Source organism: Puma concolor, chromosome B4 (assembly GCF_028749965.1).
Source record: "Puma concolor isolate L17-30 chromosome B4, mPumCon1.1.hap2, whole genome shotgun sequence".
Classification (NCBI taxonomy): Eukaryota; Metazoa; Chordata; class Mammalia; order Carnivora; family Felidae; genus Puma; species Puma concolor.
In genome coordinates this window covers 47,881,352-47,894,421 of record NC_141673.1, presented here as the reverse complement: position 1 = coordinate 47,894,421, position 13,070 = coordinate 47,881,352, and the positions used below count along the sequence as shown (strand labels likewise).

Here is a 13,070-nt window from a genome sequence, read left to right as displayed (position 1 = left end):
CATATTCTCTTGAATGAATTGGCCCCTTTAGCATTATATGACCTCCTTTGTCTCTTATTACAATTTTTGACATAAATTCTATTTTATCTGATGTAACTATAGCTACCCCTGCTCTCTTTTGGTTTCCATTTGCATGGAGTATCTTTCTTCCATTCCTTAAGGCTACATGTGTCCTTAAAGCTGGTGTGAATCTCTCTTGTAGGGGGGAGCATATAGTTGGGTCTTTTTAAAATTCATTTGCTCTCTCTATGCCTTTTGACTGGAGAATTTAATCCATTTATTTTTAAAGTAATTTTTGATAGGGAGGGACTTATTAATGCCATCTTAATCATTGTTTTTTGGCTGTTCCCTTGTTCCTTTCTTCCTCTTTCACTGTGTTCCTCTGTGAACTGATTTTCTGTGGTGGTATGCTTTGACTCTCTTCTTTTTATCTTTTGTAGGTTTTAGCTTTATAGTTACATGGGGCTTATTTATACAACATATGTTATAGATATAACAGCTTATTTTAGGCTGATAACAACTGAATTTTGATCACATACAAAAACTCTACCCTTTTACTCACATCTCCATATTTTATGTTTTTGATGTCATAATGTACCTCTTTTTTATGTATGCACCATTAACCAATTATTGTAGCTGTAGTTACTTTTAGTACTTTTGTCCTTAACTTTTATACTAGAGTTAAGTGAGTTACACATCTCATACTACAGTATTGGAGTATTTTGAAATTGACTATATATTTACCTTTACTGTTGTGTTTTATACCAGTGTGCATGCCTTTAAACTTCATGAACTAAGCTTTAAGTTTGTAATGTTGAGCTTTTGAGTCCTTTCTGAGTGGTTGCTTTACAGTGTTTGAAACCTTTAAAGCTTCATTTTGCATCATGAGAATCTCAAAGATACATAGCCCTGAGTTTGATCCCCCAACTACAAAACAATCTTTCTCTTTTGGCTTTGACCTCATCATTTTACCATAGTGGATCAGCTTCTATGAGCCCCAAAGAATTCTTTGGCATTCTGAACTTGTAAACAGAGAGGGGGAAAGGAGGGGAGGTCACAGGATCAGGATATGGGTAGATGAGAGCTTTCCAGTGTTTTTGTTATGGCTGAGAGACAGACACACATGTTTCTATGACAACTACAGTATGTGGGTTGGAGAAGAGATGGTTTGCACACTCTGGCTTTGGTTGGTTTCCCTTTCTTGCTCTTTCTGATGTGTCAGTGACCTTCCCTGAACAGATAGAATTAAGTGTTATTGTTTTAAATTTTGTTTGGGAGTTAGGCTAAATTTAAATTGTACATGGTAGATCATGAGATGTTAAAGCAGAAATTAACACTTCAAGAATTATCTTCTCAGTATGAAGAAACTGAAGCTCACAGAAGTTGTTTTGTTTTATATGGGGTCTCACATCTAGTAAGTGGCAGAACTCAGAGAAAAGCCCAGGTCTTCATTCCTTTCTCCTTCACCTAAGTAATTTGATGCATTTTACCAGGAAGAACAAGAATCATTTCTTATGAGGATTTAGTGATGTACACACAAATCAACATTCAGAAGCCTGTTCTTTCTTTTTATGAGTTTTAAATATAGTATAATGGCCATACAAAATAAATCTTCAGATTCCAAACTTGACAATGTCCTTCTGCTCCATTTTCTCTCTTGGATTACAAGGACATATTTCCATTTTATTGCAAATTGAACACAAGCAGTTTGACTACACAGCCAGCAGTTTAGCAAGATCATTTCAAGTTGCAAACCTCTCCAGTTTTGTCTTGAATGAACTTGAGGTTGGGTGTGTATATAACTATTTTCAGTGATATACTTTAACTGTCTTTGAATAGGCTCAGACAGTTCCCTGGTGGTCTCAAACTGCAAATTTATGCCCTCTGTACTATCTTCCTTTCCAGGACCAGATCTTTATGGAAAATGTGGGCGCAGTGAAGCAGCTCTGCAAACTAACAAACAACCTTGAAGAAAGAATAGAAGAGTTAGAAATATGGAACAGAAAGCTGGCCAGGCTAAAGCGGCTCAGTAGTTTGAAGTCTTCAGCCAGTGAAGCAAGCTCCATCAGGTATATCCAGGGGCACCACAGGAGAAAGGAGACAATAGGGCCTTTCCATAACCAGATCAAACTAGATGGTCTTTCTGATCAAGCAGCAACCACTACTTTCTGCTAATGAAGTCCCTATTCTGTTTTTAGAATGTTTTGGGACACAATTGCCTTATGTGATAATGTTCTTATTTTTTCTGTTGCTGCTTTGAAAATGAAACAAACCGTGAAGTGTCTGTTTAAGAGCAAGGTGTTTTAGGAAATGTTGCATTTTACAAAGGATGACTTCTCCTTTAAGGAGTAGAAGTGGCCATTTCTAAATTTAGAAAATCGTCTTTGGTTCTCAGGGGAAAAACTTCTAATTTTTTTTTTCATTTAAGGAGGTAAATGCACATTTCCTGGGGTCTAATTATGAGAAAAAGAGAAATACAACATTTAACGCATTCATTTACGCTTACTAAGGTTCTTTTTCTCAAAAGGAACTCTCAATTGCCTTGACTTTTCCTTTGTAAAATTACCACTGTATTACAGAAAAAATCATACTGCTGTGTTAGTGGCAGCCTGGGCTTTTGTCGTGTAACTCCTGGAGAGGCATTTGAACGGTAATTAACATTCTCTCTCTCTTTTTAAAGCAAATTTAGCAGAGCTGTTAGTGCATCTTCTCCAAGAAAGGCCATTCCCAAAAAAACCAACAAGGTAAATAGACTTATTTGTAATGCACAGTGATAATGTTTTATACATATATATAAAAAAAGAGTGTTTAGAGAAATTGATCAAAAATGCTTCCCTTCATTTATCTGTTGATAGACTCCCTTGTTTGCATCTTCATGCACTTTAGGTATTTAATTACTACCCCTTTAATAGTTTTTTCAAAAAGATGTTTAGAGAAATAAGTACAGAACATGTTCATTTCAGAAATACTATTCTGCCGGGTTTTGTTTTTTTTTTAATATATTGCCTCTATCAAGTGAAATTCATCAGCTTCCACATGCATATGGCCTTAGGCTGCACGATCTGTGTGGATGCCTTAACTCAACCTCATTCCTTATCTATGGCTTCAGAAGATCCCAGGGGGACTTCCATTAATCCCCTAAATCCCTTTTTTCCCTTTTGATAGTTAGTACTCTATGTGCAAATGGGGAAATAGGTATTCACTTTCTTGCAAAGGTTAAAGTGTGATGGTTTTATTAATGAATAAAGAGAACTTTCATCAAATAGGGTAACATTTACCTTAAAAAGTGAAGGCTAATCATTTATTGATTTAAAGTACACCCTCTTCAATGAAGAGGAGTGTCAGTAAGGGAGAAGCTGCACTATTCCCTTCCTAGTACAATTCATAAATGCCATGAAACCCAGCTTGTTCCCTCTGACCCACCAGTGTTCCCCAGGTGGCCCTTCCCCAGGAAGATATTCATGACCTTAATCTATATTTTATTAAGGACTGATATGGTGTTTGGGCCATTGCCCCCATTTACTCTCTTTTCTTCATGTTATACTGCATTGACCTATTTTTTTTAAGTTTATTTACTTATTTTAAGAGAGAGAGAGAGTAGGGGAGGGGCAGAGAAAGAAAGAGAGGGAGAGAATCCTAAGCAGGCTCTTCACCGTCAGAACAGAGCCAGACAAGGGGCTTGAACTCACAAACTGTGAGATCATGACCTGAGCTGAAACCAAGAGTTGGATGCTTAACTGACTGAGCCACCCAGGTGCCCCTGCATTGACCTATTTTAAAAGAACTCAGGGGGCGCCTGGGTGGCGCAGTCGGTTAAGCGTCCGACTTCAGCCAGGTCACGATCTCGCGGTCCGTGAGTTCGAGCCCCGCGTCAGGCTCTGGGCTGATGGCTCGGAGCCTGGAGCCTGTTTCCGATTCTGAGTCTCCCTCTCTCTCTGACCCTCTCCCTTTCATGCTCTGTCTCTCTCTGTCCCAAAAATAAATAAACGTTGAAAAAAAAAATTAAAAAAAATAAAAGAACTCAGAAAGAGTTTAATATTCTACTAAAAACTGCTAAAAATGTTATGTTGCTGACAAGCTACTTGGTATACAAATAAACATAAATACATGGGTAAATATCTATGTAGAAGTGTCCTTGGGCAAGTTACTGAATTGCACTGAGAAATAAATATAATAATAGGCTCTATCTTGCAAAGATTGTTGATAGGATTAAAGAAGGTGAAGCCCTTAGCCACAGTGCCCAGCACATAGCAGTTTGCTTAATAAACACAAACTATTAAACATGTTGTGTAGGAAGGGTACTGTTTGTACTGACCAGTTTGCAATGGGATGGAGGAAATGCTACCTACATCCATGGCGGCACTGATTGGTGCAATTCGGTTATGTGCAACCTCTGTAGCTCTCACTCTGCACTTGGGGAATTTCTTTTATTTTGCAGTTATGTCAGAATAATAACTAGAATGTGTGATTCATGAGAACAGGCCCCATATCTGCCTTCCCCAGGGACTGGCACATAGTAGGTACTCAAGCAGTATTTGTTAAATGAATGCATGAATGGAAAACCAGGTCTGATCATCTTCCCTGAAGGCTCACAATCTAAATTAAAAACATTGGGGCACCTGGCTGGCTCAGTCAGAAGAGCATGCGACTCTTGATCTCAGAATCGTGAGTTCCAGTCCCACACTGGGTGTAGAGATTACTTAAATAAAAAACTTAAAAACATTTTTTGTTAAATTAAACACATTAAGTAGTTTGGTCTCTTGGGTATGTGGGTGGGGAAGGGGATTGGCTTGTGGACACAGAGTAGAGGATTTATGTGGGTATTGAAAAGCACCCATTCAACTCAGAGACCTCTTGCAGTCACTGTTGTAAGTGGGAGGCAGACAAAAGTGAGTAAGACATGGCCTCTTCTCTGAAGGAATTTCTAGGTGGCCAGGGAATATTGGAGAACAATACAAGAACAGTTGTATCTGGATGTGGTAAATATTGTAAAGGCTCAGAGTGCTGCAGAGCATTATGGGGCCAGCCCTTCTAGGAGGAGTAAGCTCTGGCTAGATATAGGAGAGGTTCCAGAGAGGCTGGCAGAAGCAAAATCTGGGGGGCAGCACTGGCTTCATTAAAGGATTAGGTGAGAGTCGGCTGGGGGGAGAGTAGGAGGTAAGGCTGAAAATATAGGTGAGGCTCAAATTTCCTGGGCCACCTGTTATGGAATTCCCTTGGTAGGCCATGAAAACCTTTTGAATAATAACAATAACATCTAATTTGTATAGTGTGCTTTTGTTTTACAGACAGGAGAAGGGAGGCAACATAGCATTGTGGTTAGGAGCACAGATTCTGGAGCCAAATATTTTTTGGTTTAAATCCTGGCTGTATGACTTACTAGCTGTGTGATCTTGGGTAAGGAACTTAGCCTTCCTATGCTTCGTTTTTTCCCTTCTCTATAAGATGGGGATGATAACAGTACCTGTTCTGAGGGTTGTTGAGGATTATCTGAGCATTAAATAAATTAGTATATATAAAGCACTCACAAGACAACATGGCACATAATAAGTACTATGCAAGTGTTCACTCTTATTAGAACTTGAGTGTTCTCATACTTCGGCATATTTTGAGTCTTCCAGGGAGCTTGATAAAGTACAAATAATGGGGATGTTTTCCTTCCCTTGTGTTGTCTTTGCATGAGGTCTTGGCTATTTCTCTGAGGTTGACTTTCCCTTCCATGACATCAACGCCTAGGTATCCTCTGTTCCCTGGAGCCCCCATGATCCTTGGGTCATTGAAACACATGCGTGTGGGTGGAATGTGCTACTCTTAGGACGGGTGGCTGTGTTAATGAGCAAAGTGCTGGTTGTGAGCAGTTGGTGGACCTTAGCAGATGGTAAGAGGCCTGGCTGGGCCTTGCCTTGCCTTCCACATAGCTGCCGATGGTGGCACTTGTTCTGGAGGAAGATTGAGGTCTCCTGAGTAGCTCTCCTCCAATCTAGTGTTCTTCTTCCTTCCTTCTCTTTCTCTACCTCCAAGAGGTAGATGGGTGACCCCCACTGTGTATTGATGGTTGTGGTGAGATGGGAAGGTCTTCAGTCCTTTGAGCAGAATTTTCCAGGACCTTTAGGTTTTTAATAAATTCTGTAATAATTCTCATGCAGACCTAAATTTGAGAACCATTGCACTGTTAGTTGGACCCACCCAATAACTCTGAAATGTTGGCAGGTATTATTTTATCATTCCTATTTTATTGATGAAGGAAATGAGAATCAATGACATTTAGATGACTTGTTCAGGACCCAACTCCAAGCCCGACTCCATGTCTTAGGTCATTTCCCTACACTAGGTCAAAGGATTTGGAGCAAAAGCATGGAGATTTAAAATAATTCAGCAGCCATGGGGAGTAGATTGGAGGGGAAACTCTTATCCTGAGCCTAATGCTGTTTAATTACAATCAATTCAACAAATTTCATTGAGTTCCTTCTCTGTACGGCACATTTTTAGGACATCCTCTGAACAGTTCCAGTGAGATGTGAGAATGGTAGAAACTATTCACTTCTTAGTATTCAGAGTGGCTTCCAGCTGCCCTTACGGGTGACTCAGTTACGAGAGTCCTAAGAGTTTGTATATTTGTTAAAAACTTGTATAATTAATCCCACCCCCAACCCTAATATAACATTGAAGAATATTTTATTGATTCAGATAACCAACCCAAGAAATTTAAATACAGACCAGTTTCAAACTATGTCTTAAGTACCACCATCCTTCAATTCTTTTCCAACCAAAAGTATGATTCTACCCTCTACCCTCCAGAAGGAAGCAAATGTAATATTCTCTATTGCATTCATAGAAAAGCTCCTATTTAAGGAGCACCGTATTAAAATGGGCAGAAAACCTCTGCTATCTTTTCAGCCAGATTCAACAGCAATTACACAGCTCTCTATTCTATAGTTCTTGGCCCATTCCTCATATGCAAGGTTTTATGCCAAAATGCATCAGTCTTAGAGGTTTGTCTCCTTTACTTCCTAGAAACTATAACTTACTTATTTTTAGAGCCCCCATAATGCGATACACAGTAGTGCTTAATGAATATATAAGATGAATATGAATATGAATTTATAAGAATAAATAAGACACAGGCCCAGAACTGTCCTTAAAAATAGGTAGCAAAGGGGTGCCTCGGTGGCTCAGTCAGTTAAGCATCCAAGTCTTGATTTCAGCTGAGGTCATGATCTCACCATGCATTGTGAGATCAAGCCCTGTGTTGGGCTCCACCCTAGTCATAGAGTCTGCTTAAGAATTTCTCTCTCTCTCTATCTGCTCCTCCTCCACTTGTGCACATACACAAAAGAAGAAAAAAGAAAAAGAAAGAGGTAGCAGAATTGAATATTGATGTGTATGATTTAAAGAGTACTCACTAGCTCTCACCATACAAGTCTTTTCCATGGTTTGTCATGGTGCCTGAACTTCTTCCATTGGAATTGATTCCATCGTCTCTTGAAGACTTTATTTTCAAAAAGTGTTCTAGTGAAAGAGATGAACATCTGGGTTCTGACACTATCTTGTCTGATAGGTCCTCTTCTCTCATGAAACTTGAAGAATAAGCACTAAATGAACGGCACAGACACTTGTCCTGGATTCAGGGTGCTAGGGAAAAGAGAGCTTACTGTAGCCTGGAGTGTCAAGGAAAGGGAGAGGCCTGAGGCAGGCTTTGAAAGAACTCCATTTTCAGGAGGCAGAGAGGAGGGAAATATAGGTTGAAGAGAGCACACTTGCCAGCCCATGGAAGCAGCAAAGATCCCTGATGGGAGCGAGTCTTCAGGGGTCCTTCTCCCAGTTAGCATTGATGGTTTATCACTGCTCCTTACTGAATCTTCTTTTACAGGTTTATTTTTCAGGAAAAAAACAATTGTGTCCTAACTGGATTTTCCAGACCTTGGTTATAACTCTCATTGCTGTGATGGCCTTTTGGTAAGAAAACGTCAGTGTTATGCTGTGTCAAGCTCTTTTATCCTTCCCATCTTCCTTTTCTCATATATGAACTGGGGACTGACCTATTTACTTTGAAGACAAGGGGCTCTTTAACTGAACATTGACCTTTGATTTAACTTAGAGATAAGGGAGCCCTTTTTATTTTTATTTAAAAAAATTTTTTAAATATGAAATTTATTGTCCAAATTGGTTTCCATACAACACCCAGTGCTCATCCCAACAAGGGATGCCCTTCTTAAACTCATATTCTGAAGAAAAAAGCATAGGCTTTCTGTACTTAAATGTGAGAGGAAGGATTTTTTTTTGCAATTAATTGATACTTTTTAGCAACTCACTGTGCCTTTCCTGTGTGTGTATGTGTGTGTGTGTGTGTGTGTGTGTGTGCGCGCGTGTGTCTGTCTTTTTCAGTCTCGCAAATAACTCAAATTCTTCGTTCTCTTTCCTGTCTACTTGGGGGAATGTTGTGAGAGGGCAATCAGGTACAATGTATTCTCCCCTAGACACTCATATTTATTAGGATTCTTGTAGATCCTTCAGTGAAGACTTCACACCAAAGGGACTATGAGATAACCCCAAGAGGTACAATAGTTTGAAATTGCAGCCAAATTTACTAGGCAGTTAAAGCAGACAGACACAGTAAGGAAAAGCATTTGCTGTGCAAGCAGTGGGTGATTCGACTGCAATCCATCCTCTCTCTGCAAGGAAGTCGGGGGCATCCCTCAGTGGCATGCAGGGCGTCTTCCTCAGGGCCCTGGTCTGCAGGCTCTGCTGATGCAGTGATGGCCCCTCAGCCTTTGGGCCTTAGTCACCTAGCCTGTGTCCTCTGGGCCTTCTTGTTCTTAGGCTATTTGCATGGCCAAAGGGGTATTTATCTATCTCTCAAAAAATGCTTGGTGAGTGTGGGAAAGGACTCTCTTTGGGTCTTGCCTCAAGGGAGACAGTCGTTTTCAGAAGCAAAGTGAGGGAAGGTGCCAAGGTGTATCTAGTTCCTTGATCTATAGCTTCCTAGGTATAGAAGGTGATGTGAGTCTCTCTGTATCCTTCTCTCCCCTCAGCGTCTTGTCGCTTGCTACAGCCCACTGCAGGAAGCATCCCCAAGTGTCTGACACCAGGAGACAGAATTCCCATTCAAAGCCGTTGTCCTTTTCTCACGGTCCCAAGTGAGCCTTCTTCTGCTGGGATTCCCAACGCAGGAGAGTGTGAGAGTCTACTTTAGCAGACATATTTAGCATTCTCTAGAGATACAGATTCCCATGAAAACCCAATGGGAGGGTTGTAGGAAGTCTAATTCTGATGTAAAGAGACTGCTTTTCAAATGTGCTTATCAGAATTATCTTATGAATTCCAATACTGTTGACTGCTAAGATCAAAATCGGGAGGTTGTTAGGCTTTTATCTTGTTTCTGGCCCGTGGTGGCAAGAAGGGTCAAAACCAGAATTTGCCCCCAAAGAAAGGAGCAGATATGTCCATTTCATCCTTTGATCCTAGAAGTTCTCTGGGCCATGCGTTGAAGTAGTTGAATTAGAAAGAGTATTTAAGGATTAGTCCTAGGGAGATAGAGAGTGGGGGATACGGGAGAGCAAATAAGGCAGACTGGACCACAGCAAGCAGTTGCCGGGGTGATACAACAGCTTCTGTCTGATGGCATCTTTGGGACTCAGCACCACTTTTCCCAGTCAGGGTTGTGCCTGCTGGGCAGTTGTGCCAGCTACTGCTAAGAACACTCTGGAAATTTTTTCTTTATGAGTAGAATCCCAACGTGTGGCACATTTCTTCGTGTGTATTTAATAATGGTAAACCACCACCTTTGATGGGGGAAAATATAACAAGGAGCCAATGTAGGGAACCAGGTGTGAAGTCAAGCGGGCAGGATGTCAAGTGAGGTCACCCTGTGTTAGACCCCGCACACAGTGGAATTGTATTGTCATGGCAGACTTTCTGGTGCGGCTCATGTGAGAGGGCTACAGAACCCCCCAAAGAAGACAATGCTAAGTGAGCTTGGATGCATGAGCATTGTTAAGAATAGCTTCCCAAAGCTCAGAACCTTTAAGAAAAGCTTCTATTTGAATATATAAGTTCTGATCATTGGAGGAAAAGGACATAGTCATTATTTTGAAGTCACACAGTGTGGAAATTAAGGTTGTATTGCATTTATTTTCCTTCCTCTCCCCAATTCGGTGTATTGTGCTCTGAAAAGACAGGCAGCCGGAAGATGTCAGAGCAGCAGCCAAAGGGTTTGGCATCTACAGCTGATTAAATCTGTGCCTCCTCTCATCTTCCAGTGCCACAGTGTGGATGCCCTCCACCAGTGGGATGTGGACTCTGCTCTGCCTTTTTCCTGCAAGGAGCAGAGGGCTGCCTCTAGTGATTTACAGCTTCCTCTTATAATCTTCCAGTGGTGACAGACGCTGCTGAGGCAGCTTGCCAGGGCCAAGGGGCCGCTCACTGGAAAAATCCATCGGTGCAGAGTACCCCAGGAGCCTCTTTGCTCTAGGAAGACGAGGGTTTTCTCTCACCAGGGCAGAGAAGCATAACTGTGCTGTTTCCATGGTGCTTCTGTCAGCCATGGCTGCCCCTCCCCTTCTCCCATCTGTGTGGCCTGTGAGAACGTTGGCCAGCTGGTTGTGTGAGATATATATGAACTCAAATCTGTCACATAATGCTTTCTTCTTCTTTTTTTTTTTTTTTTTTTTAACAGTGCCTTGACGATAGTCTCCCTTTACATCCTTAGCTTAAAAGATCAAGACCGACATGCCCCAAATCTCTCTCTGAGGTGAGAGTTCTGGTCTTGTTTTCCTTTGGGGAGAAGTAGTCTTGAAGGCCTCCTTCATTAATCATTTTGTTTTCTTCCTCCAGCAACATCACAAGCTCTCAGGAGCCAGCCCTGCCACCCACAGCCTCCCCCTCTGGTAAGATTTTCACATTCCTCGCTCTCAAACCCAGCCCGTGTTTCATGTGAATTGTCAACAAAAGAACCAGCCTTTCAGGTTAACCTTGTTGCTTCCCTCGGCTCTGCCCAACGCTTTGCAGCAGCACCTAATACATCTCTGGCAACCACACAGTCCTCCTTCCGAGTACCAGAAATCACTTTCTGTGAGATTCTGCCTTGTCAGGAGACTTACTGCTGCCCCATCTGGGGAAAGAGAAGAGTCCTCTCAAGTCTTGTGCAAAGGCGTTCCAACGAGGAATTCCATCAGAGGCCATGGGCAGGTAAAGGATGTTCAAAGAGAAGCAACCAGGGCTCTGAACCTGAGGTGTTTTGTTTTTTTTTTCTTCTTTGCAAATATTTACTTGCATGATCTGTTAATGGTTCCAGACAATCGTTTTCTATTGAGGTGGCAAGATCTTTAAAAACACAAATACACAAACTTGCAGTCATCTGTAATATTAAGTCCCCCACCCAGGGATGAAATTTTGGTTGATTCAAGTGAAAAAGTCTCATCTGTCCATTGCTAGCAAAGATAGTAGCAGTAGAACATGTAAAGTAATCATGTGTGGATTGGGTAGATTTTCTGGCTCACTTAGAACTTATAAAATGATGTCGTAGCTGGGCTTTCTGCCCAAACCAAGTAAGGAAAAATGTAAAGGTCTTTGGAAATCCAGTGAGTTCAGGGTAAGCTGCCAGTCAGTGAAAATCACAACCACTTTCAGAATATCTTCTACCTTCTAGGGACACACACACACACACACACACACACACACACACACACACAGAATGTTTTTGAGTAACAGAATTTTCATGTTAAAAACATTATGGAAACTTGAGTAAGGGCTAAAAATGTAATTATCTCTATAAAACCATATGTAGTACATCCAAATGTATACTAATTCATTATTATTTTGGAAATCTTCTGCATACACAAAACAAGTATATAAAATAATAATGATGATAATGCTGATAATAGCAATACGTACATATTAGTAGGGATTATATATCAGGATGTTGTAGCAACAACTTCCAAATTACAGTGACTTAATGTGGCAAAAATGTATTGCTGATTCTCTTTCTATGTCAAATATGGGTCAAAAGAGGGTTCTTGCTCATCATGTCATTTGGAACTTAACTAATGGAGACTCCATCTCAATACATATTTCTACCACCTCTGTAACAGTAGGTAAGAGAAAAGGCAAATTGTGCACTGGCTCTTAAAGTTCCAACCTAGGTATAACACATGTCACTTCTGCTTACGCTTTATTGGCCAAACCAAGTGATGTTGGTCATTGATAAAGTGCAGACCTAACATCCGCTTAGAAGAAGATGAACCAGAATATTTTTGAGCAGTCCAAATGACTGACATGTAAAATATGGTCAGTGGTTGAGGTTTTGGGGCAGCAATGTAATTTCTTTTTCCTTATGACATTATTTTATATCATAGAGTTGAATAAATAACTTGTACAAATCATTGTCACCATCACCACCGCCATTATCATTATCATGTAATGAGGTAGTAATGTATACAAAAGCACTGCCATAAGTAATCTACATGAGTAAACTATTCAAGTCCTCACCAACCTAAAAGACAGGCACTGTTATTATCCCCATTCTTTCCAACACGAAGGTGAGACATAGAGAGTTTTTTCCTGCACCCATAGAAGGCAATGCTTGCACTATTTTTCCCATGAAAGCAACTTTTGATTGAACTTGGCAAGAGATGCAACACTACAGGGCAAAGATGCATCACTACTTTCACAAAGATGTGAAAGGAATTCGTTTGAGTCAGCATATTCTCCATAGTTTCAAACATGGAAAAATCCAGTATGGTTACAAAAATCCCCCAAAGCCTTCATCTCTTGTGAAAGCACATGGAAACTTGTGGCTGGTAAACTCTTTTCTTACCTCGGGGTCCACCTTGGATATGCCTGGTGTCCTTTTCTGAGAGCAGTCCTCAGAAGAGACTACCTCACCCACGAGAGACGTGTAACAACGGATCCTGTACAGGAAGAGGTCATGGACAGATCCAATCTTCATTTGCAAAAAGGTTCTTGACCCTTAAGCAAACTCATTCCTGTGGCAACCAGCTCTTCATATGGAGGGAAGAGAAGCCTTATCAAACCAGATGAAGGTTTATTGCTCTCTTCTCTGGAACAGGGGG

At 40.9% G+C, this 13,070-nt stretch overlaps 1 protein-coding gene across 1 annotated transcript in view; it reads left to right on the top strand.

Annotated features, from left to right (window-relative positions):
• MYRFL (myelin regulatory factor like) overlaps window positions 1–13,070 on the top strand; it is a 127,615-nt gene that overhangs the window by 102,544 nt on the left and 12,001 nt on the right. Inside the window, exons 13-18 of the mRNA XM_086715106.1 lie at window positions 1,906–2,069; window positions 2,681–2,744; window positions 7,871–7,956; window positions 10,676–10,750; window positions 10,834–10,886; window positions 11,008–11,187. Coding sequence (XP_086571232.1) covers window positions 1,906–2,069; window positions 2,681–2,744; window positions 7,871–7,956; window positions 10,676–10,750; window positions 10,834–10,886; window positions 11,008–11,187 — 622 coding nt within the window. The remainder of the gene's footprint in view (window positions 1–1,905; window positions 2,070–2,680; window positions 2,745–7,870; window positions 7,957–10,675; window positions 10,751–10,833; window positions 10,887–11,007; window positions 11,188–13,070) is intronic.